The sequence below is a fragment of the Drosophila ficusphila genome, unplaced genomic scaffold (genome assembly GCF_018152265.1).
Source record: "Drosophila ficusphila isolate 14025-0441.05 unplaced genomic scaffold, ASM1815226v1 contig_197, whole genome shotgun sequence".
NCBI classification, from domain to species: domain Eukaryota; kingdom Metazoa; phylum Arthropoda; class Insecta; order Diptera; family Drosophilidae; genus Drosophila; species Drosophila ficusphila.
In genome coordinates, this window is record NW_025064091.1 from 8,137,403 (window position 1) to 8,160,271 (window position 22,869).

Genomic DNA, 22,869 nt, shown 5'->3' on the forward strand with positions numbered 1-22,869 from the left:
AAAATTAAAGTCACATATAATACACATCCACCGACGACTAAAACGCCAAAAATAGTTGTAACCTCATGTGAGAAAGCAAAGCAACACTCCCCCAGAAACTTTCTTTTCAACTTTATGCCCACACACATTTTCACGTTCTTAGCGAATTTCCGGCGAGATGATGAACACGGTGAGCCGAAGTTTAAGTTTCAAATGCACACTGAAAAAGGCGACAACCTTTAAGGCGCACACAAAACGAAACGTGCCCTTTGAACTTTTAATGTAATTATTTGTTGACTATTTGTCGCAGCTTGAGGAAACGTAATTAATATTAATTCAGCCAGTATTGTCGCAGAATCTGCGACGAACAAACAGCCCTACAAGAAAACGTGAAAAAGCCTTAAGCAACAGAATTGTTCAACGCAGAAGAATGCGAATGATGCAGCTTGGATACAACTTGGAACAGCAGCTTTGGAAAATAAATCAATTCTTTAATTGCCTTTAAACTCTTTAAACCAGTTGATGATTTGCCTGATGTTTTAAATCGTCTACTTAAGTCGCCGCCTCCCGGGGAATCGTGTATATTTTTTAATTAAGTGAAAATTGTGTGAAGTTTTCGGTTAAGGTGGCTCAGACGGTAATTTAGCAAATTAGACCATCCACTACCACCGGCATTCCCCCATTCCCATTTCCTTGCCCCTCCCCTCCGCCTCTCTGCTCCTTTTTCAGGTCGGCCGTCCACTTGTTGGGCACGGAACTCGGCGGTCCTGCCTCTGCTCCTTTGGTCCTGGCTGCAGCCGCCCCCCAGATGTCCTTACACATTTCGCTAAACAATAAAAATGCAAAAAGGAAATTGAAAGCCCCGAGATGGAGCAATAGAGCCATAAAGTTTGTGACTTTGCCAAACCGTTTTTCCGGCATTCAACTGCGAGAAAATTTGTGGATTTGGTTTCACAAACAAATCAATAACCTTCAAATCTGACTAAGAACTATAAATTTAAAATGTGAGTAAGTTATCATAGACCCTAAAAAATCAAATAAATTCTGTACTAAAATTTAAGTAGGTCATTTTTAGAGTGTTGTAAACATTCGGTATTTTGCACGGTGTAAGTTTGCTTTTGCTACTTTGCTGCCGGCAACTTTGTTGCGAAATGTGCAGCAAGTTAAAGGAAAAAAACAAAGAGTCCGGCGGAGAAAGTTGCAGACCCGGATTGAGTCCGGGGGCCACCAGTACGTTTAGTTTAGTTTAGTCTCGATTCGTTTCGTTTCGTCACAAACATTTCGCAACGTCGCCCCGTTTTAATGGCGACCCGCACCACCACCACCACCACCCGGAATCTGAATCTGTATCTGAATCTGAAACTGAATCTGAATCCCAATCCGAATCGGAGTTGGAGTTGGAGTCGCGGCCCCTTTGTTGCTTAATTGGCGGCCGTCTGCACTGCCACAAATTGCCGGGCGGACTCGGCTACGTGCTGCCCCGGTTCCCGGGATCCGGTGGACTCCAGTGGCCAGGGATTCGGCGCCAGATTGCACAAGTCCGCCGTCTGAAGTTGCATATAAATTTTCGCACCGTGTTCATCCATTCCACGTCCGTGTGCCATTTGCATTCCGCCATTGTCCTGCGCCAAGTCGTTTGGCCGGGTTGGATTGCATTCGGGCTGCCGGGCAGCCGGGTTGAGTTTCAATTGGTGGGTGGTGGGTGGTTGGGTGGTTGGGTTGCCCTCGGAGGTGGGAGGTGGAGCGGGGGGCGGGTGGCAGGTGGTCGTTATGCCGACGTGGGCGTGGGCCGGAGTCGCCCTACGTGTGTGCCATATAACTTGGCCGGCGTCATTGTCATCGTCATCGTCGCTGTCCATTGTGCACCGAGTGCAGTACGTAATCACAACAGCGACAGCGAAAGCGGAGGAGCACAGTGGCCATCAGAGGTCACGCGATTCGGGGTCACCAAAGCCATATTAATTATCCTAACTCACTTTGTATAAATTCGAATTCTGCACAACACAAGATTGCATAAATAAATAATATACCTCCTAAAACTTTAAAATGTTTGATTTTAATAATATAATAATTATATATTGTAAATATATAATATATAAATATACATACATAATAAATGTGTTTTTGTTATAGATAAAATGAAATCATTTTAAGTTTATAGGGACCTAAAAACACAGTTTCATACTCATTTCTGTTAGTCAGCAAATAAGTTAATCTTTAAAATTATATATGTTAATGATTCTAAGCATGTACATTTAATGCATTACATTTAATTTAAGGGAACTAGTTTTAAGATTAAAAAAAGTCAATAAATGTTGCAGAAATTGTAAAAAGACCATTGGATGCACTCGAATCACAGTGCAGTGAAATCAAGAATGACAGCAAGGAAACAATGTGGCAAATGTGCAGAGTTGGCTTTTCGGGGAAGTGACGGCGGCGGTGTCTGTTTTGCTGTTCTGGCTTGGAGCCCCCGCACCCAGATTGCGAGATTGGGAGCTCAGAAGGGACTTTTCGGGGGGAGGAGGGGTTCCAGGAGAAGGCGGGGGGGCAAGGGTCCGAGTTCGTTTGGGTCCGGCCATTGCAGCCATGTCACATGGCTGACTTAATTCATTCATTTAGACGACGCTGACAATTGTAGGTGTCGGGTGCGCGTCCTCTGTCATTTCGTTTTTGTCAGCGTCGTCGGTCGACGCAGTGCAGCAAAGAGCACGAGCGAGCAGCAGGAGCTGCCAGGATAATGGCTTCATGGGGATGGGGGCCGAAGTTAAGAACCCCTCCCCCCGCCCCCGCAAAAAGGGGGTACAAAATGCGGAATAGTTCAGAGTGGGAGGAGGGGGGCGGGCGGGGGAACTGAAGCCAGTGGAGAGCCATTATGGCACCGACATTGTCAATGACTGGCGAATTATTATTGCCTTACGGAGGCAGTTGGACGCCAACGACGAAGTGTTCGCCCCCACCGGCCACGCCCCTTTGTTCCCTGGTTGCCACCGAATTTATAGGAGTGTTAGTGGGTGTGTGCGGGTGTGTGTGTGTGTGTGTGTGGTGGGTGCTCCATCTTGTTATGACAGTTGGCACCAATTTCCGCACACGTTGCAGGTGGCCCGCAGTTCGTGGTTCGTGGTTCGTGGGCGTTGCAAGAATGCAAAGTGGAGCCAACCATTTGTCAGCCAGTCAATCAGGAACTGGCGGCCCTCAGACTTATTGAATTACGCGACAACACTTTCCACATTTGTTGCACTTTCATATTTTGAATACACAATTTAGGAACAATTAAAAATCTCCCTCAACTACTTTCGAATTGAAAACAATAGTCACTTCAGTAAAATGTACGTTTAAAGACCAAAGTTAACCAAACTTAAACATTACTTTAAAGACTCAACGGCTCTTAGCTTTGCGCTCAAGACAGAGTTGCCAGAGTGGCGCACAGCGTTGGAAGCTTTGGAAGTAGAGCTGCCAGATATATGTAATTTTATTTCAAATTTAAAACGTTGTCCGTTAACAGCTTAAAGAAAAATAACCCACAATCCACCAGTTCTCCATATTCAACCCATCAAAATGCCCAAGAATCATGTATATATGTATATATTTCATATGTATCATACAAAATTTCCATTTTAAGATTTAGCAACTAAATTGGGTTGAGTTTTTTGTTTCGATTTGAAGTGCACAAATTAAAAAAAAAGTTCACTAATTAATTAATTAAGAAATTGACGCAAATAAATAACAAAAAACTAATTCAATATATGCATATGTTAGATATAGTGGAGTTGATTCCATTGCAAAATCGCCGTACGAAGGGATTTGAAGTTTGATTTTTGACTTCGATTTTATTACAGATTATTTTTTAGGGTTTGCTTAGTGACTAAATTTTGTTTTGCGTATTAAAATTGCTTGCTTGCTTGTGTTGGTATGTGTAGTTTTGTGTGTGTATGTGTGGGATCGTGTGTATGTGTGTGTGTGTCAGTGTTTTATCGTTCATATCAATATGTATATAAATATATAAATAAATTTATAGGAATATGTTTTGATTTATTTTTATTTTTTTTTTCTTTTCATTTATTTTTGTTTTCCTTGCTCTTTATTCCCTTTCTTTTCTTTTTTTTTTTTTGTTTCCGGTTGTATTTCCGTTAAGCTTTACGAATCGAATATGTATATATAGGTGTATATATGATGTGCTTGTATAACCATTATGTCTTTCATTTCTTTTTTGCTGGCTTAGTTGCTGATATATTTGATAAAACGGAAGGACTCGCGACAGAAGTTTTGTTTGTCTACGCTAAAAAATTTGTTGTTCTCGTTTTGTAGATATTCTCATCGTATAAAACGTATAAAAAGCTAAATAGGTTGTTTAAAAAAAATCTCTCTCTATGTATAGATCTTTATATATAAATATATAAGTATTTTCTTCATATTCCATTCACTCGAGTTTTCTTGTCTCCTCTCTGTATTTTCATAATGTATTTTTTTGTTTTTCAAGTTGCAATTGTTGTTTAGGATATCAAATTCTTGTGCGACTTTTCTCAGCGCTTCAGCTGCGGATCGATAATTATTAGGGAATCCCCGCTCGGATGGGAAGTGTGTGTGTGATTGTGATACTGATGATGACGTGGAAGGGGGCGTGGTCCCGCCCTAGAACTCCCACTGGGTGGCCGAGTCGGTGCCGTCATCCAGCAGCTTGAACGCCCCGTTCTTCGTGGCGCCCAGATACTTGCCCTGTTGCGATCTAAAAACAATATAAAAAGGTGCATTTAGTAAGTTAGTAAATTATAAAAGGATAAAGGGAACAGTAAGTTGAGGGAAAGCAGAGGGAAAATGTAAATGGTTTTCCCATTTGAAACAGCTTAGAAACAGTTTACTCCCTATGGAGTAAGCTTCTTTCACATAACAAATTTCTTCTTTCAAAATAACGTAATTCTGCTGCTTTCACTCCAACTGGAATCCCTGAATTATAGATCACCTTATGCAGATCCTGGTCGGCTCGCGGAGCTCGAGGAAGAACCCATCGCTGGGCGCATCGGCGTCCACCGAGATGCTCTCGCCCTCGATGCGCCAGTACTTGCCGCTGTGCGCCTTCAGGTGCACCAGTCCCTTCTGGGCCCGCTCCACCAGGATGGTCTCGTAGGTGGCCTTGTTGCACTCCAGCTTCAGGTTGCCGGGCGTGCGGTAGCCCACGAATCCCTGCTCGCACTTCAGCACGAGAATGGGTCTGTAATTAACAAGGTAACCAATTAGTTCGGAATAAATTCATTAAGCTGAGCATCCCTCTCTTACCGATTGATCAAGTAGAAGTAGAACTTGGCTATCTCCTCGATGGACTCGGAGGTGGCGAACAGATGCCCTGACCGCTTGGTGGCCAGGAACTTGCCATTGTTGGCCCGGAACGAGAGCGACCCATCGCCGTGCCAAATCAGTTCGAAGAGGGCGTCGGCACAGCGCCGATTCCCAGTGGCCTGGATGCCGCCGCCCGCCGAGAGGCACCAGTAGCGATCCTGGGTGGTGCGCAGTGCCCAGCGGTGCGCCGACCAATCGTACTCCAGCTGGAACGTCTCGTTCTCGCCGACCTCGTCCTGGTTGGCGGTCACATCGACGCCCTGCTTGACGCTCACGTAGCGCAAATTGAGGCCGGCAATGAAGGAGGCCTGCGGCAGCGAATCCTCCAGCGAGAAGAGCTCGTCCCGCGTCACCGACGACGAGCGCGACTTGAGCACCGCCTTCGATCCAATGGGCGACAAGTACTGGCCCTGGCGATCACGGAGCGCCAGGTGGCCGCCATGGTACTCGGCACTGAACAGGCAATCCTCGTTGCACACCACCTGCAGCTTGCCATTGGCATTCAGATATCTACGGGATCAAAGCAGCACTATATTAGTTATCACTCAAATAATTAGATTTAGATTCCAATCACTCACTTGTTGTTGCACGTGTGCAGAGCATAGCGACCGCCCTCCTCGGCCCGGAATTCGAGGGTGAAGAGCGTGTCCTCGCCCCACGGAATGTTGGCATCGACATGGATCTCGTCCTGCGACTCGGAGAGATGGGCGAACCGCTTGCGTCCGATCGAGCGCAGATTGACCTGCGGCCTGGCCGCCAAATGAACCGTCCAGAACTCACTGGCGCCGGGCGTCTTGGCCGTGCACACCAGTTTGTCCGGCGTTCCGCCGAGGAAGTAGCCGCGCGACTCGTTCTTCAGCGCCCAGCGGCCGCTGCCGTCCTCGCTGATGCTGATCTGGAAGCGGCTGCCGGCGTCCCGTTCCTCGCTCTCGCAGAGCACGTTGCCAAACTGATCGACCGATAGGTACTTGTTCAGATGAGATCGTAAGTAGATAATACCTGCGAGCAGAGCGGATGCAAATCGGATTAGTGAGGCTTTTCAACGCCAAAGGATCTCCGACAAGCGTTGCAAATCGCAGCTTGAATTCAATCGGGAAACCTGATTTGTAATGAGTACCATACTATAGGTAAAGCTCTCTTATTTCCATGTATTTATAAAGTTTAATGTTCCAAAAAATTTAATCAGTATAGGAATTGAATTTTAAAACTACGGAAATAGTAAAGATTATATCTTTCCTATCGAATCTACCTAACTTTCAAAGGTGTTCCTTACATAAAACATAATCATATTTATAATTTAATATGCATTGAATTTTAAAACTACGGAAATAGTAAGGATTATATATTTCCTACAGAAATCTTACATTCAAAGGTGCTCCTATTATGTTTATAATTTAATATAAGTTGTATTTTAAAACTACGGAAATAGTAAGGATTATATATATCCTATAGGATCTTTCTAACTTTCAAAGGTGTTTCTTTTATGCTTATAATTTAATATGAGTTGAATTTTAAAACTACGGAAATAGTAAAGATTATAACATTTCTATAGAATCTAGCTAACTTTCAAAGGTGTTCCTTTTATGCTTAGTATAATATTAATGACACATCGTAAACTAGTGACTCCTTCCCCAAATAGAAAAGTACCCCCTGCGGAGTGGGACAAATTCGAAAATCGATTTGGCTGTGCTCACAGCCGTTGTCGATGACATTGGAGCAATCGATACTCCCCGGCCATTTCGATCCGGCTCGCTTTCCAAACATTTTGAATGGTATCATCCATCTATTGAGCCATTTGGCCAATCCCCATATCCACCATGACCGGTGGCATTAAGCTGGTATTATCTGGGAGCTCTGAGAGCTCTGGGAGCTCCAAGGCCGAGCCGGCAAGCGAAGCAAGACAATTTTCAATTTGGATGAGCTATTTTAATGGCCACAGCGAATGCCGGCGAATGCTGGCTGACTTATGGCTTTGGTATTATAGAAAATGTTTATTAATTGCCAGTGGCAACGACCAGAGCGGCCAGGCGGCGAATAAAAAAAAACCAGTTGCTTTCTGGCTCGACTCGGGCCGGGGCAGCTTTAATTGTAATTGCTGGCCACGGACACAAAGAAGAGCAACTCCAGACCAACTCCAACTCCAACTCCAAGTGCAGGAGCTACTCCACCAAAGCCAGGTCCAAATCCAAATCCAATTCCAATTTTGATGCAGCGGCCGCTTGATAAATGATGCCAAATTCGTGAGGCGCTTTGTTTTCCACTCTCCAGCACGTCAAATTAGTGCAACTGGAATTATCGGGCTCCGTAAGAGACCCCAACCCAAATGATTTATGTATGTTGTGTGTTTTGTTTGTTGTAAATAAAATAAAAGAAAAGAAAAGAAAAAGAGACTCCACTAACTGGCCGAGATGATAGTGATTACGGCTGGCAAATGGCTTCGACTTCGACTTCGACTTCGACCAAGAGTTGGGGTAACTGGTTCGCAGTGGCTCCTCCACTCCCTAAAACTAAATGGAAACCCAAATGAAACAAAAACAAAAACAAAAATCACTTGCAGCCGTCGGATTAAGCTTATCGGCTCGGTTTGGTTTTTGCCCAGATAAGCGACCACATGCGTATTGTTTGCCATTTACCATAAATGTTAAGGTGCGCCTTCGATTAGCCAGAAATCGAGTTGCCAATTGCGAAGTGTGCGAAGCAACAGCTGCGATTTAGCCAATGCCACAGCGAATGTCCCTAAAATTTGCTCAGTATTTTCAAAAGCGAGGTGTGCGGAAAATGTGCCTCACTCCCGCACTCATAAACCTATAACCATACTATAACTAATCTCTTCCACCAGCTAAAGTTTCAACTCACTAAAACACTTCATTTAAATTCCATTTCTAACTTTTAGTCAATTTGTCTAAGCACATAACTATTTTAAATGTAATCAGATGTTGGTAAACGTCTTTCCATGTTATGTTTTTGGGCTGATTTTTTTTTTAGTTTTTATGATGCAACCCCTTTCCAAGTTTTCGAAAAATGGGCTTGCACAAAAGTTTCAAAAACCAGCCCTTCTAAGACTTTTTCAATTTCCAACCGATTTTGAAGTGGCGTACCTTTATGGGTTTGTTGTTTAAATATCTAAGTATAGGTAAATACTTTTTGGGTCGTCTAGTTAATACACGTACTTACAGTACATAACCGAAAAACCTCCACTTCTAGGCCTGTAATCTATATGACTTGTACCTCTAAGAACCTACGGTTTAATTTAGCATTAAATAGCATTACCAATAGCTAAATCTTAACTTTTGGCTGGCCCCATGGCACTTACTTTCACCGGTGTTCGAGGGTTCGAGGGTCCACAGCTGCTTCTTCTTCAGACTGGCGCCGTTGGCGTTGAGCTTGAACCCGAAGGTCTCGGCGGTCATGTACTTGTGCTGGCCATTGATCAGCCCGATGGTCCACCAGCCCTTCTGTTGGTTCTGTGAGATGATGTCCCCGTTGCTGTGGCCCAGCTCGCAGCCCTGGCCGTTCATGGTGCTGATGGGAGCAATCTTGGGGCTGTCTCCGGATTCCGGCTCTTCTGGAGGAAAAACGAACGGTGCGAACTCTGCGGCTGGAAGGGAAGAGCGGGAAAATGTTGGTTGTTGTAAGTCATTGGTTGCGAAGATTGCCAAGTAAACCAGTTTAACAACATAAACATAACCTTTGGTAGTAATCAAAAAAAAAGGAATATGTAAAGTATGTATAATATTTGATGTAATAAAAAGAGATAACAATTGAAAACCTTTCTTTATGTTGTGATTTTATTTATGTATTTATATTTATTTTATTTATATTTATTATTATCATATTTATTATTTATTTTATTTATATTTTTAGACGGATATAAAGATTCCTTCAGATCAGCGGAAAATGCAGTTGAATTACCTCGCAAGTAAAATCCTACACACCCAGAAAAAACTATCTTTGAATGTCCTCCCACTCTCTTCAGAAAGGCCATGATTTTGCAATTCATGCCCCCTTTGTGACGCCCCTGGGCGAAAACATTGATTATTCGTTTAATTATGTAAAACTATCCGCTTGATTGATGAACACTTTGTCGGGGAGCTGGGGGGCTGGACGGGAGAAAGGGGAGGAAGGCTGGCTGCAAGATTTATGGGTCGTCTGCTCGACTCACGACCACCACTGGCTGTCAAACAGGGTCTCCAGTGTCTCCAATGTCTCCACTGTCTGCCATGTGTGCTGCATGCATATGCATGCTGAATAGCTTCGGGAGGTTCTGGCGGGGGGTTGCCAACTGGGTTTACCAGGGGGGAGGGGATGGGGGGATTGGGCAAGGAGTTCCCGATCCGAACTGCCTGGCATTGCCATTCATCGCAACAGGAAACGCAGATAACATTTGCATTACAAGGCGACACATGTCGCCGATCCACAGCTCCACCTTCGTTTCTCTCTCTCCCCTTCTGCCCCCTCGCCCTCTCTCACTCCTCTCTCTCTCTCTCTCTGTGGCTTTTAAGTCTTCCTTATTTTCTTCGCTGAAGTCGGCTCGAATAAATTCAAAACCAACAGGCAGCAGTCAACTGTCAGAGCTGCGATGACACTTCTATCGTGCCATCGATAAAAGCTGAGTTTTCGATTCGCAGGCAGGTGTTTGCCATTCAAAAACTGGTATCACACCTACTGGGAAAACACTGGATTCAATTAATAGAACTGGAGCACGCCAGCCAGCGACTAATCCCCGGCAATCAATTACCGGTTGAAATTAATCAGCAGCTTTTAATGAACAAAACACACCTGCTGAATTGATCTGACACACACACAGCTTTCGGTTTGAAAACAGCTGTTTTTGACACTTGTCTCAGCTGATTGCGGAGAAATTTCAACAGCTGCTGTTCGGTGATGATTCGAATCGATCGATCCGTTTGATAAGATCCGGCGATTAACGGATTAAAGGTAAATAAAATATAATAATTTATACGAAAACCGTTGCAACCGTTAGACACTGATAGGAGGCATTTGAAGTAAGTATCCAATCCACCGGCTGCAGCAACATTAAGGCCATTAGCAATTGCTGCAACAAAAAGCCAGCCGGAAAAGATAAACAAGCAGAATCATAAACATAAACAGAATCAAGAACAAGAACAACTCATTAGCGTGACGCGTGCCTGCTAATCAGAGCTTATGAATCGCCGTTCCCGAATGAGTCAACAACTCCGGCCAACAAATACAAAAAAGGCGAAAAAAAAAGAAAAAAAAGAAGAGAGCGCCACAGCCAGTAACGCTAAACATAAATTAAGAACATCAAGAAAAAACTATAAAAAAGAAAAACTTAAATAAATAAAAAAAAATGGCGGGGCACAGACAATAAAAAAAAAGAGGAGAAACAGTCACGGGGCCACGACAATAATCATAATAAATAAGCAGAAACAGAAACAGTTGATGGCCCAAAAGGTGTGTGTGTGTGTGTGTGTTTGTAAATGTGTGTGTGTGTTTAAGTGCGGAAAAGGAAAAGCGGGCGGTTGGATTTTGCATTCTAATTTCTCAAAAAGGCAAACACAAAGGGCCAAAAAGGAGTTGAAGACAAAAGCGTGACAGCAACTCCTACATTTCCCTGTTTCGTTTTTTCTAGGCGTTGGCTCCTGGAGATATGGCATGAACATATATATATATATATATATTGGCCAGGGGACGATGGCCTGGGCGTTGGCTTAAAAGCAAATCGCAGATGGCAGATTATCATCAAATGAAATGCAAACGAAAATGAAAATGAAAATAAAAATACAAATAAAAACGGAAAACGGAAAACGAATGGCCAAAAACGAAAATTGCACGGTAAGAAATAAGATCATCTTGAATCTGATAACACATTAGTTTTAATTAAAAGGGCATAAAAGCCGTAATTGAAATAATCACGAAAGAAGTTTGGATAATGGGTAGGGAACAAATATAATTATGAAAACCAGTTAAGTAAAAGGAAAAACTATTTTCCATTAATAAAATTAACTACTTAATTTCTTTAAACAATATTTCATTCAATATTTCCTTCCTCACGAAATCCGAGTAATAATTTTTGGTGTGTGCAAATTGCCCGTCTTGGTGGTTTGTTGGGCTTTTCCGTTTTTCTTTCGGAGTCAACGCTCGCTATGTGGATGCCTCGTCAGCTGAAAGCTCTTCACCTGCGCACCTCTCACCTTTTTGCCGCTTTTTGCTGCTCGGCCAACTCCCTCTTAACGTCTTTCGACACTTATTTTCAGGTTAAACGCAATTCGATAGGCGAAATCGTTTGAACAATTTCGCTGGAAAATTAATTATGACCATTTACAAGACGATTTCCACACTGTTGAGCAGTGCAAAGCAAATCATAATTAATTATGCAAACAACCAACCAGTCTGGGGATTTCTGCTTTTGCAGACACAAGCGTCTTCATTCGGATTTCTGTCCGGAGGTCGACTGCTGCTGATCTCCGGCGAAGATGCACAGAGACGTCCTCAAGCAATTAGACAAAGCAATGTTGGCCGGGCAAACACAACAGTTAGAGACCGTTGCAACAGCAACCGCGGCAACAGCAACATCATCAGCTGCAACACAATCCTCATCCTCGGACTCATCATCATTACCATTATCATCATTATCGGGGGCCTCGGAGGCACAAGCAGCGCCAATTACTGCAAATGGAGTGCCGGGCATCGCCAAGCGGAACAAATGCAGCCCCACTGCCTCCACATTCACATCCACATGCCGCATTATCTAGCCAAACATCCACATCCACATCCACATCCACATCCATGTTCGTGTCCATCTTGATGGCACAAGGCCCAGAAGCTGTTGCCAAGAGGCTCCGATTCGGCCTTTGTCTGCTTTTACTACCCTGCCCTTGAAAAGGGGCCTATTAACTTGGCATTCAGGCGGAGAAAGTACTCTTGAAAACAATTTCAAACTTTAGTGAAAGAATAACCATCTTTAATTAAATGGTATGTTTTTTTATTTAAATTATAGGTACTATTACCAATTTTAGTATGATGAAGTTTTATGCTATAATACACTGTTCTGCCGAGTTTCATCCAAATCCCAAAAGGGTTATTATAAAACCAATACAACCAAGAGATACTCCAGGGTATTTCGAGTCTCATTCTTTTTATAGACGCCTCTTCCTGTTTGCTCATTATTATTCTGTTGTTGCTTCGAGTTTTTCTTCTTGTTTCTCTGCTCTGCTAGCAAATCAATTAAATTACACTATCAATATCGGCGATTGAATGTCGCTTGTCCCATGTTCCCATGTGAGCGAAATTCTATTACAGATACAGATACAAATATATATATACAGATGTATATGTTTGTATCTGTATCTTTGCGTTTATCTTTCCCTTGATGTAGATGTGTATGTGTCTGTGGCATTATTAAAACGCAATCTAATTAAATGAAATCGCACACGCACACAACACAAAGCATGTGTGTGCTCCTTTTTTCGTGTATGTGTGTGTGTGTGTAATGTGTGCTTTTAGCAAATTACGAAAATGTAAAATATGATGGAAGCTTTATCGCATCCAGCGCACCTTTCACCAATTGACGTGCTGCTCTGCCTGGCTCTCCGCCTCCTCTCTTTCTCCTCCTTCTCTCCATTTCTCTTCACTTCACTTTACTTCTTTCTTTTCTCCCACCGCCCCCTTTTTCTCCATTTTCAACGCCCAACCCGCTTTTATTTTGCGTGTGTTTCGCTCTCATGCGTGCTCTGCTCGCGTCGCTGTCGGCATCGCTGCTTCTGCTTCTGCGCCGGCTGGTTAATGATAACGGTACAGCTAGCTGCTGCTGCTGCTGCTGGCTGATAAACGCAGTCGCATTCAAACAATGCGAACAGATTCGAGATCCGAGATCCCAGATCCAAGATCCAACATCCAACAGCGCAGCTGTTTTGGCCGTTCGCTCGGCTTTTGCCACTTTATCTTCGTTTGGATCGTCTTCACTAGCATGCGAGCACAGTAAACACTCAAATAAACAACAAACAACTAACTAACAACAGTATGTGCACTAACTATAGTAAGCTCTTGAGCAAAAATCTTAATTACTGTATAGATTTTGCGGAGATCAATTAAATAACAACTTATCACTCTAAAAAATATACCTTGTTATATTTCATGACCTCCGCTTTAAAACCAATTGATATTTTAAGTAATTGCTTAATGAATTTTCTTCAAAATGAATAGAAGATACTTTTTATTGCAGTAAGCCCCAAATAAAATAGATAAAACGATGTAACCCATCAGAGAGCTGTTACATAAGTTTCAAATCTTTGTGTCGCTGAAAAGTATTACAAATATAATTGACGCAAATGCTCTTTACACTTGACACAAATTCGTTACATAAAAAGCTAATGGGCTTGCGATTGGGGAGCTTCCACTGTAACTGGCCAATTTCCATGCATTATTTTATTTGGCGAATATAAAGACCTGACTTGGTTTCGGCAATTTTTCGTCATAAGCGCAATAAATCAGCGACAAAAGAGCCAGACATCGATTGTGCGATTGTGTGACTGTGCGATTTTCTTTTTAATTCGCTGGCTGGCTGGCTGCTCTTTTATAACATTTCATAAACAGCCTTAAATGTGGCGAGGAAAGGGGGGGTAGAGACAAAAGGGGGCCAAAAGGGGGGTGTCGGGATAAATATGCTGCAGCATACGGTATATTTTACTGTAATGCATCAGCAAATGGAGCAGCATTGGCGCTCTAAAAATACGAGAAGACAGGCGAACAGATCATCTACGCCTAACAAGACATTAACAGGGGCCTTGGAGCTTCAACTTCTCCGATTCTCGGCTTCTTCTTATTCTTCTTCTTCATTGGTACTCGAAAGACTCTCTTCTGGACAAAGAAATAGAAACATTGAAGAAGCAGACGACTGCTACAGTTAACGAGCCGCCGTCTCCTCAACTGCCACTCACTCACTCGCCTCGCCTCACCTGTCTCTGTTGCACTTTCCTCTGCCGCAAGTGGCAGGTAGCCCTGTCTCTTTCCCCCGTCTCCTCTGACGCACGCGCGCACGCGCTCTCAAGCGTTGCAGCATTGCATTGTGATCGGGTTCGTGTTACGACTTTTATGGCTGTCAAGAATGCGGCGCAACAAACTCGAGGAGCCAGCAAGAGAGGCGATCTCTTGGATTGGGCTTCCAAATACCCAAATACCCTATATATGTCTGGCAATTTATAGGGGAACTTATGCAGAGTCATTCAGATTAAGAACCAATATGCTGAATAATGATTCAAAGCTGCAGCTAAGAAATTCGGTTTCTGACAACATCTGCATTTAAGATCTCTTCAATGCATTTTAAAGAATTTAGTTTTCTGATTAATATTTTTTTTTTAGGATTCCAATGGTTTCAAGCAATAACATTTCACTGTTTAATAATAACCATAAACAATTTTATCTATAATTATTATATATAACAAAGCGGAAATTATAAGCAGAAAATGTTAATTGCGCCCCTTGGGAGTAAATAGTATCCTTTCAGATCTACCAAATCCCCTGAAGAGTTGGAATACCCTCCCCGTTTAAGGGTAAAACCATGGATGGCAGCGTTTTAAGCCAAGATACTCGAAATGTGAATAGTGAATAGTGAGATGAAAAAGCGTTTACACCGCGCACACACTTTTGAGCTTGACGAGTCGCCTTGGGCCTGTTATTTATAAAACATTTTGCGGTTGTTTATTGTTTTTCCCCAGCGCAACCGATGAAAACAAAAGAAAACAACTTTCTTCGTGTTTTTGGCGGAGAATTTACATGCCGATGAAATTTCGCCAACTGAAGAAACCGCGTGCAATTTGTTCAACTTTTGTCAGAAGAATCATGGAATCGATGCTATATAGCTATATAGCGCTATATAGAAGCCATAGTTTATTATGGCCATGGTCAGTTACGATAATTGCGGACAAGTTGTGATGGCGAATCGTTACATATCGCATAATGAAGCCTCACAAGAGTCGCAAGCAACATCGAGCGACCACAATTCAATTAACAACGAATTCAATAGCCGATCTGGTCTATAACCACCGGTCATTACTCACTGCAACCCCATTCAACTAAAATCAACTGAACTCGACTACTCGGCAGGTCACCTTTCCAATTGTTTTATAATTACCCACCGCAAAGCTTTTCTTTTTTCTCCTTCTTTACTTTGCACTATTTTTTTTTTTTTGCGTTTTTGCGTTTATTTTTTGCGGCCTTTGCATTTTAGAAAGCGCCAAAACAAGTGCAGCAATCAATTATTACGAGGCAAAAGATTGACGACTTTAAAAGTAAAAGTCAGTCGAAACGACAAAAGATTAACAAATTTCGTATTTTTTGTTATCGGCGGTTCGCCAAAAACCGTTAGAACCGCGCTGGCGTTCGCAATCGAAGTTGGCCCGAAAGGCATTGTTATGCAGATTTGGGCCCCAAGATGAGATGTGGTGGCAAACGGCATCCCCAACGGCGCTGCCTAAAAATAACAAACCGATCTTGGATTTAACGATGTGCACGGCAAAAAAAATTAGGAATATTATCTATCATCTCATCTCATCAATGCTGCAAGAAAATCATATTTAGTTACGATCCATTTTACCGTTTGCTATAAACACTAAGCGAAGATCAAAATTGATTATATTTCGATTTTATTGGAATGATCTCATTATTAAATAGTTATGATTGCAATGCAAAATTCTATATATTAGAGATTTTATACATTAACATTTTGTTTTGTGAAATTGATCTCATTATTAAACAGTTATGATTGCAATGCAAAATTTTTTATACATTAACATTTTGTTTTATGCAATATTTTATGGATATTTTTCCGAACATTTCTCTCTGTGTATCTAGAGCCATCCAATCCACTGCAATTTACAGTTGAAACGAGACGATCGACGGTCGGCAATCAAAAAATCAAAATCAATAATGAAATGGAGTGATTTCAAATAGAGAAATCAATGAAAGCCACCGAAATAAAAAGCCAGACCAAATGAACGAAACAAGGCAAAACGGTTTCGGGTTTTTGCTCCCCATCTCTCCCTCTCCCTCTCCCCCTCCCTCTCTCGGTCTCCTTTCTTTCGTTGGGAGACTTAAGCGAATGGAGGGGGAGGAGGGAGGGGAAAAATAGAGGGGGATGGTCTGCAATTAAGTTGAGGTTTTGGTTTATTGAACGCATCTGGGCATATGGAAACATCTGTGGCATGAGATACAAATGTATCTGAGGCAAAACAGTTAACGGTCTTCGTTTCGTTCGTTTCGTTTCGTTTCGTATCGTTTCGTTGTTGTGGCAACACTGAAATTACCGCTGCGCTCTCGGCGAAGCAGGTAAAATGATTTATGCGCCAATTATATTGGACGCCGACAGCAGAGAGCGCGGGAAAGTCGCTTGGAAAATCTCCGAAGCGTTCGACCCATCGTCTACCGCTTTTAACATCCAAGCCCCCCTCCCCTTCCCCTTCCCCTTCCCACTCCTCTCCGCCCCACCCCTTTTGAACATTAATAATTTGTTCGCATTTTCAATACATAATAACAATGCGCATAAATATCACGGAGTCGAGCAAATTGCATAGAGCAGATGCCTCTGGCAGGCATGAAAAAATGCATCTTACCCCTCGGATCAATATTTTTCCATCTTTCACAAAGAATTCCGTTCAACGGCTGCAATCGAATTAAGGGGCTGGTTCGGTTCGGTTCGGTTCGAGCCATTCAATTCTAATTTATTATCATTGCCATGAATTATTCGCAGAGCTTTAAGCAAGTGCTCAAGTGCTGCTTTTGCAGTTACACACTTCAGGGAAAATCAAAATCTCGATAACTGTATCAATAATATTCCATATTTTACAATGCGGTCTCCGGGGTATTGATTTAAATCGAACTTTCAATTCAAATTTATTATTACCATTCATGAAAAATGTTTAAACCATTGCTGGTTCACATTTAGTTTGGAATTTATAGACTTTATAAATAATAAATAATAGTTTCCTGATAACTACCAAGTTGCTTCTTTATTTTGTAGCCGCTAATTCCATGCGAATTCCCCATTAACTTTTAAGTTTTTGTTAACCCCAAACTGAACCTGGGACCTGGAGTCCGGGGCCAAAAGCGTGGCATTTATGTCTAACTTGACAACCAGCTGGACCAGTTGCAATGCCACTCGCATTCGGATTCACATTCGCATTCGGATTCGGAGTGTGGTTGGAGTTGGAGTTGGAGTGCACTTCACCCAAAAGCATCTTTGGCATCTGGTTGCGGTTATTATATTTTTTTAGCGCAACAAGTTTATCAGCGAAGTGGCAACAACTGCAACTGCAACTTGCACTTGTGTGGCATGCGCCATTTGCCATTTGCCACGCCCCTTGGTCTGCCAGCCTTTCGGTTTTCCCACCCCGCAGCTACGAAAAAAAGTAAAGCAAAAGAGATAAAATAGATTGGACAAAATAAATTTGTGGTGTGGCGACACCTCTGGGTGAAAACCCACCGCCACTTACCACCCGTTGCTGAAAAAATTAACATAAACCGCTCAAAAATGACAAAACTTGAGGCTATTCCGTACATAACAAATTCGTTGCATTGGGTTGAAAGCATAAATAAACCTGCAAAGTTTATTTAAATGCCTCATAAGAAGTATGAAATGTTTTCGAATATATTTCTTGGTTACTTGAAATAGCTCCTTAGTTTTTGCCCAATAAAACTTAAACTAACAAAAATAGTTCATTATATTATCAATTTTTTGAAGGTTATTAGGAGTATGAAATAATTTAAGTGAACTTCCCAAAATATAATATACTAAAATAAAACCTTGTTCTGAATATTCCAATATGAAGTGTATTGGTTAAATGTTATTGACACCACGTTGTTATTATCGGACTACGCGGAGTTCTTTTTTGGATGCTGTCGAGTTTTGTTGATAATTCCCCGTTTATATTTATGCACTTTGCCATATCAAACGGAAGCGTTGATATGTTTGCGATGCTTGAGGGCGATGAACCCCGTAAAATATCGTCTCAAGAAAAATCAGAAAAGGCTGACGGCAAAGACCCGAGAGCATATCAATTATTTGTACTGCAATCGCTGGGCGGAAGGGAAAAGGAGGAGGAGGGTGGGGGAAATGGGGAAGGGGAGGGGAAATACCAAGTGCTTCAGTGCATCGAAGACGGCGACGACGACGACAAGCGGGCGCCTTGGTAACCCCCATCCAAGATTCCGAAATGCCATGCCCATTTGCATTGATAATGCCCACAAGTCGAGGAGTCAACGCGGGCCATTGATATATGGGCCTTAAGTGAGTTTTTTTCGTTCGCCGTCTTAAGTTGGCAGGAAAGGCAAAACACAAGAGGCAGCCTGAATCACAAGTAGTCGGCAAAAAAAAAAAAACAAAAAAAAAGTGGGGAAGGGCGTGCCGCCGTTGAAAGCGAAACCAGTCAACAAGAAAAAAGGAGTAAGCAACCAGAATTAACAACACAAGGGGGACATGACTCAGCTGCAGCAGCAAAAGCAGCAGCAGCAAAAGCAGCAGCAGCAGCAGCAACAGATACACCGGAGTGCAGATACAATACAAAACTTGGGGGAGTTGCTCTGTTGCCTAAGAAACTAACAAAGAGCCGGAGGAAATCGGTATCGGGAAAAAGGGTTTCTTTTTTGTGGCCCTCGGGGATTACGATTATTGCCAGAAAACGCACAAAGAAGTGCCAATGGTGGGGCAAGTAAATAAGAGGCGATAATGAAGAGGAAATGTACTTGCAGACGACATAAATAGCTGGTCGGCGGATGAAATGCTGTTCAATGCACAAACAAAAAATTAAAAGGGATTAATAAATATTTATGATATAATTTCTTTCTAATAATAAAATCAAACATCAAAAATGGCGATCATATTTTGTTTGGCAAATCAAAGAAATGAATGCAAAATCCAACAAAGAAACGCGAGTTGAATGGAAGAAGTGTTTCGCAGGAAAAGTTTGTTCGGGGAGCATAAAAATAGCTTATCCGTTCAACCCTAGACCCACCCGCACCCCTTCTCCCCTCCCACCCCCTTGATTCCACCCCCCACCCCCGCGGGCAATAAGAGTGCGTAAAGTGCGTTTCAAGGACGGGCGACAGCTGCAATTGATGACAGATACGATGGCGGTTGGGGGTGGGGTTCGCAAACGGAAAGAGGGGAGAGGGGAGAGGGGAGAGGGGAGAGGGGAGAGGGGAGAGTGGAGAGAGGAGAGAGGGGGGAACGACACAAGACGGGGGTGTAATGCGAGCATATGCAGCCGAAATCCGCAGACAAGTACATAGGCACACTCCCGTAAATAAGCGCATGCATACAGCTATGGCCACAGTTATAGGCTCTGATTTTGAATGTTATGAACAAATAAATGGGGTTAATTATGTAAGGAAAAGTCTGGGGTAATTTTTCAACTTTAGAATTTTACGTTTGCATTTTAAGGATTTCAAAAAATACTTTCAAAGGTGGCTGATGCCAATCAAATGTTTCATTTCTTTTAAAACTATTCCATCCTTTTTTTTAATAAAGCAAAGCTCTTAATATAAAATACTGATTTTTGAAATATAAGTTTTTTTTTTTTTAACTAATGCTAGAGTATTGCCCACAGCTGTTCTTTATGTACTTATTCTTAAGCAGACTGTTGCGACAATGGCTTCTGCGGGTGGAACTCCAAGAAACCAAAAAGTGAAGAAGCAGCTCAATGGGTGGGCAATCGAGGGGCTTGAATGAAGGTGGAAGTGGTGTGGGTGTGGGTGTGGGTGCGGGTGTGGGTATGGGTATTGGTGTTGGTGGGTGGGGGGTGGGGGGTGAGCTGTCATTGTCGGTGTACCTGATTTCCGGCGAGCAACGGAAGCATTCGATTGGCATTCCACATAAGCAGCCGAAAAAGGAGCGGGGATTACGGGGTGGTTATACTATATACATATATGTATATGCACACATAAGATATGGGAGACGTTGCCATTAGCACAGGCAAAATCACACAAACAAAACGTGACTCAGTGAGAGGGGTTTTATGTGTTATAAGTCTACCTCCAACCATTCCCACTGTTTTCAGGGGAATTTCGCTCCTGGCATACTAATTGATCCCGAGAACGCAAACGAAAACCCGGCTAAAATGCAAAATCCTCGCTGAAAATTATTGATTTGCCATTTTACTGGGGTAGGGCAGGATACAAAAGGAGGGGGGAGGACCAGAGGCTTCGGGGTGCCAGGGGGTGATTGTGCAAAATGAGGCAGAAACGAACGCACTGCGAAAACAAAAGAAATACCCATGACGTGTCGTCGGTCGCCCACCATGGTTCCAAAAATGTTTGTCAAAGCCAAATTGCAATTTTCCAATTGAATGCGATTTCTCGACGAAAAGAATACGATGCATTCAGTGGTGGCTTAACTTATTATAGGACAAACGAATAATATTATTTTGGATAGTTTATGAGTTTAATGTCGACTCTGAAAGGAGCTTTGGAAATGTATTTTACAAATACTATTAAAATACATTTTAAAGGAATACTTTATTTAATGTTTCCTTTATTTAAAAACCTCATTGGGCTGGTTTATTTTAAAAAAATTTTTATTTGGACCACAGTGCTGCGCTGCCGCTGCCTCTGTCAACATCCTCTTCCAATAAGGCACACGCCCTATGGGCACTCATTCAAAAGGATAAATACACCGAAAGAATAAATGATGTGATAGAATGATCATAATTAAATTTTCAGACTTTAAAGCATAATTTTATAACCTTAGTCACAATTATTTTATTCAAATGGCCCATTAAATGTGCGCTGAGCAATACAATCTGATACGGATTTGATTTTCTCCCAGTGTGAATGGGCGGCAGGACAAACGGAACTTTCGGACGGACACCAACGGAAGAGCAGACACGGATACATACACACGAATCGGATTGGATGCGTTTTTGAGCGTGGAAACAAAGGAGCAAAAAGGAAACTCCGTGCAGCCGAAAGCCAAAAAGGAGCAGGGGAAAACGTAAACAAGAGCGGCTAACAAAACAAGCTGAACTACACTCACAGCCAGAGAGAAAAAACAGAAGAGAAAAACAGTTAGAAAGGGGGCGGGGCCCCCTCGTAAAGGGGGCGGTGGCACCTCGACTACGTGTTTATGTCTGTTTATAGTTGAACTTGAATGATTGAAACAAGACGACGAAAGGGAGGGGGGAGTGCAAAAGAAGCAAAAGCGGCGAAGAGCATTGAATGCCAATGTCAAGGCAATTAGCCAGCCGAAAGCCGGTTGGAAAAATCATCAGCGGCTGAAAAACAATGCCACAAGGTGGAGCAGCCGAAGGAGAGCTCAAAATGAAATGCTAAAGTGAAAAAGGCAAAGAGGCAGCAAAAAATAGTGAAGAGACGGAGCAAAAAACAGAAAAACGGGCAGCGAAGCGAACTGACAACTGCCATAGATTTTATGACTTGCAAGAGGCCCAGAGTAAAAACCGTGGCCATTGGCTTTACACCTGGAAATGGAGCAGCAGCCGGCTCTGTCTAATTTGCACAAGATGTCTGGAAGTAGAGATGACATCGTGTAACGAGAAGCTTCACTGTTTCCAATTTGCCAAATTCAAAACGGTTTTGGGTTTCACATTAAATTCACACAAACACTATTAGAAATATAGTCGAAAATAGGTATTGTAAGCTGTATCTTTTCATTATACTATTGCTGATAAAGAACTTCAGAAAAATTCCAACTGGAAATATTTGTAGAGTAAATATAAAAGGACTTTTGAGCTACAAAACAGAAAAACAACACTGACAAGACAATTTTTTTTATCATTTTGTATAGCATATTCTTATAACAAAATAATGAATTTTCGTGACACGAAAGGGAGCACCACCTTTGGCCATCCCTAGTCTGGATGAGAGAGCCAAGGAGAGCCATCTTTGGGCAAGGAATTCCACTTACTTTCTTTGCTGCTCCTTCTTTTTGGCTCTTCGCTGCTGCTGCGCTGCTTTCGTTCTGCCGCCGCTAGTTGCTGTTGTTGTTTCTGCTGCCGCTGGCGAAGCTGTTGTTGTTGTTTCTCGGCGAGATGTCACTTAGTCGCTCGTTTTATAGTATTAGTTTGTTGGTTATTATCCTGTTTTTAGCGTTTTCTATTTAGCACTCGCTCTCTCGTCTCCTTTTCGTCTACCTTTTAGCCGGTGTTTTTTAATGCGTTCGTGTGCGTGTGTGTGCGTCTGTCACACCCTTCACTTCGCCAATTCGAATTTCGAATATCTGGGAATCTGGAATTTTGGCCAGCAATTTTACTTCTCACACTCACACAATGCAAAAAAAAATTGTAGAAAAAAACGTAAACAAATCACGGTCAGGGCGGTAATTAATTTGTATTTTCCTTTATGGTTTCACCCTGCTCAGTTAGGCAGAAGGCAATTGAAACGCTTTGCTTTGTCCGGCTTTTTGGTATGGCAGAAAAGGATTTTCACGATTCGAATTTCTGATTGCAGGTTTTTCTGAGACGAGACGCATGCGCGCACAACAGTTTGAGTTAAGTTTCTGCCTTTGCTTTGCTGATGCGAGAGAGAAAACGACCGCTCACGACTTGCACTCGAAATGGGAATGAAACCCGT

General features: G+C 42.5%; 1 protein-coding gene across 1 annotated transcript; it reads right to left on the bottom strand.

The window, feature by feature from the left end:
* Positions 1-4,066: 4,066 nt before the first annotated feature.
* Positions 4,067-22,862, bottom strand: LOC108098078 (protein singed). The gene is made up of 6 exons (XM_017200776.2): positions 22,205-22,862; positions 8,624-8,908; positions 5,889-6,309; positions 5,251-5,820; positions 4,937-5,185; positions 4,067-4,702 (listed from the first exon to the last, which is right to left on the bottom strand). Exons 2-6 carry the CDS (start codon positions 8,826-8,828, stop codon positions 4,609-4,611), a joined length of 1,539 nt encoding a protein of 512 aa, XP_017056265.1. The 5' UTR covers positions 8,829-8,908; positions 22,205-22,862; the 3' UTR covers positions 4,067-4,608.
* Positions 22,863-22,869: the final 7 nt, after the last annotated feature.

What these genes read in the sequence shown, in the direction of transcription:
- LOC108098078 (XM_017200776.2), bottom strand. Translation starts at nt 8,828, where the DNA reads ATGAACGGCCAGGGCTGCGAGCTGGGCCACAGCAACGGGGACATCATC. An exon ending in CTGCACACGTGCAACAACAA is followed by an intron (nt 5,821 to 5,888) that starts GTGAGTGATTGG and finishes TTGATCCCGTAG; the next exon opens with ATATCTGAATGCCAATGGCA. An exon ending in TACTTCTACTTGATCAATCG is followed by an intron (nt 5,186 to 5,250) that starts GTAAGAGAGGGA and finishes TGTTAATTACAG; the next exon opens with ACCCATTCTCGTGCTGAAGT.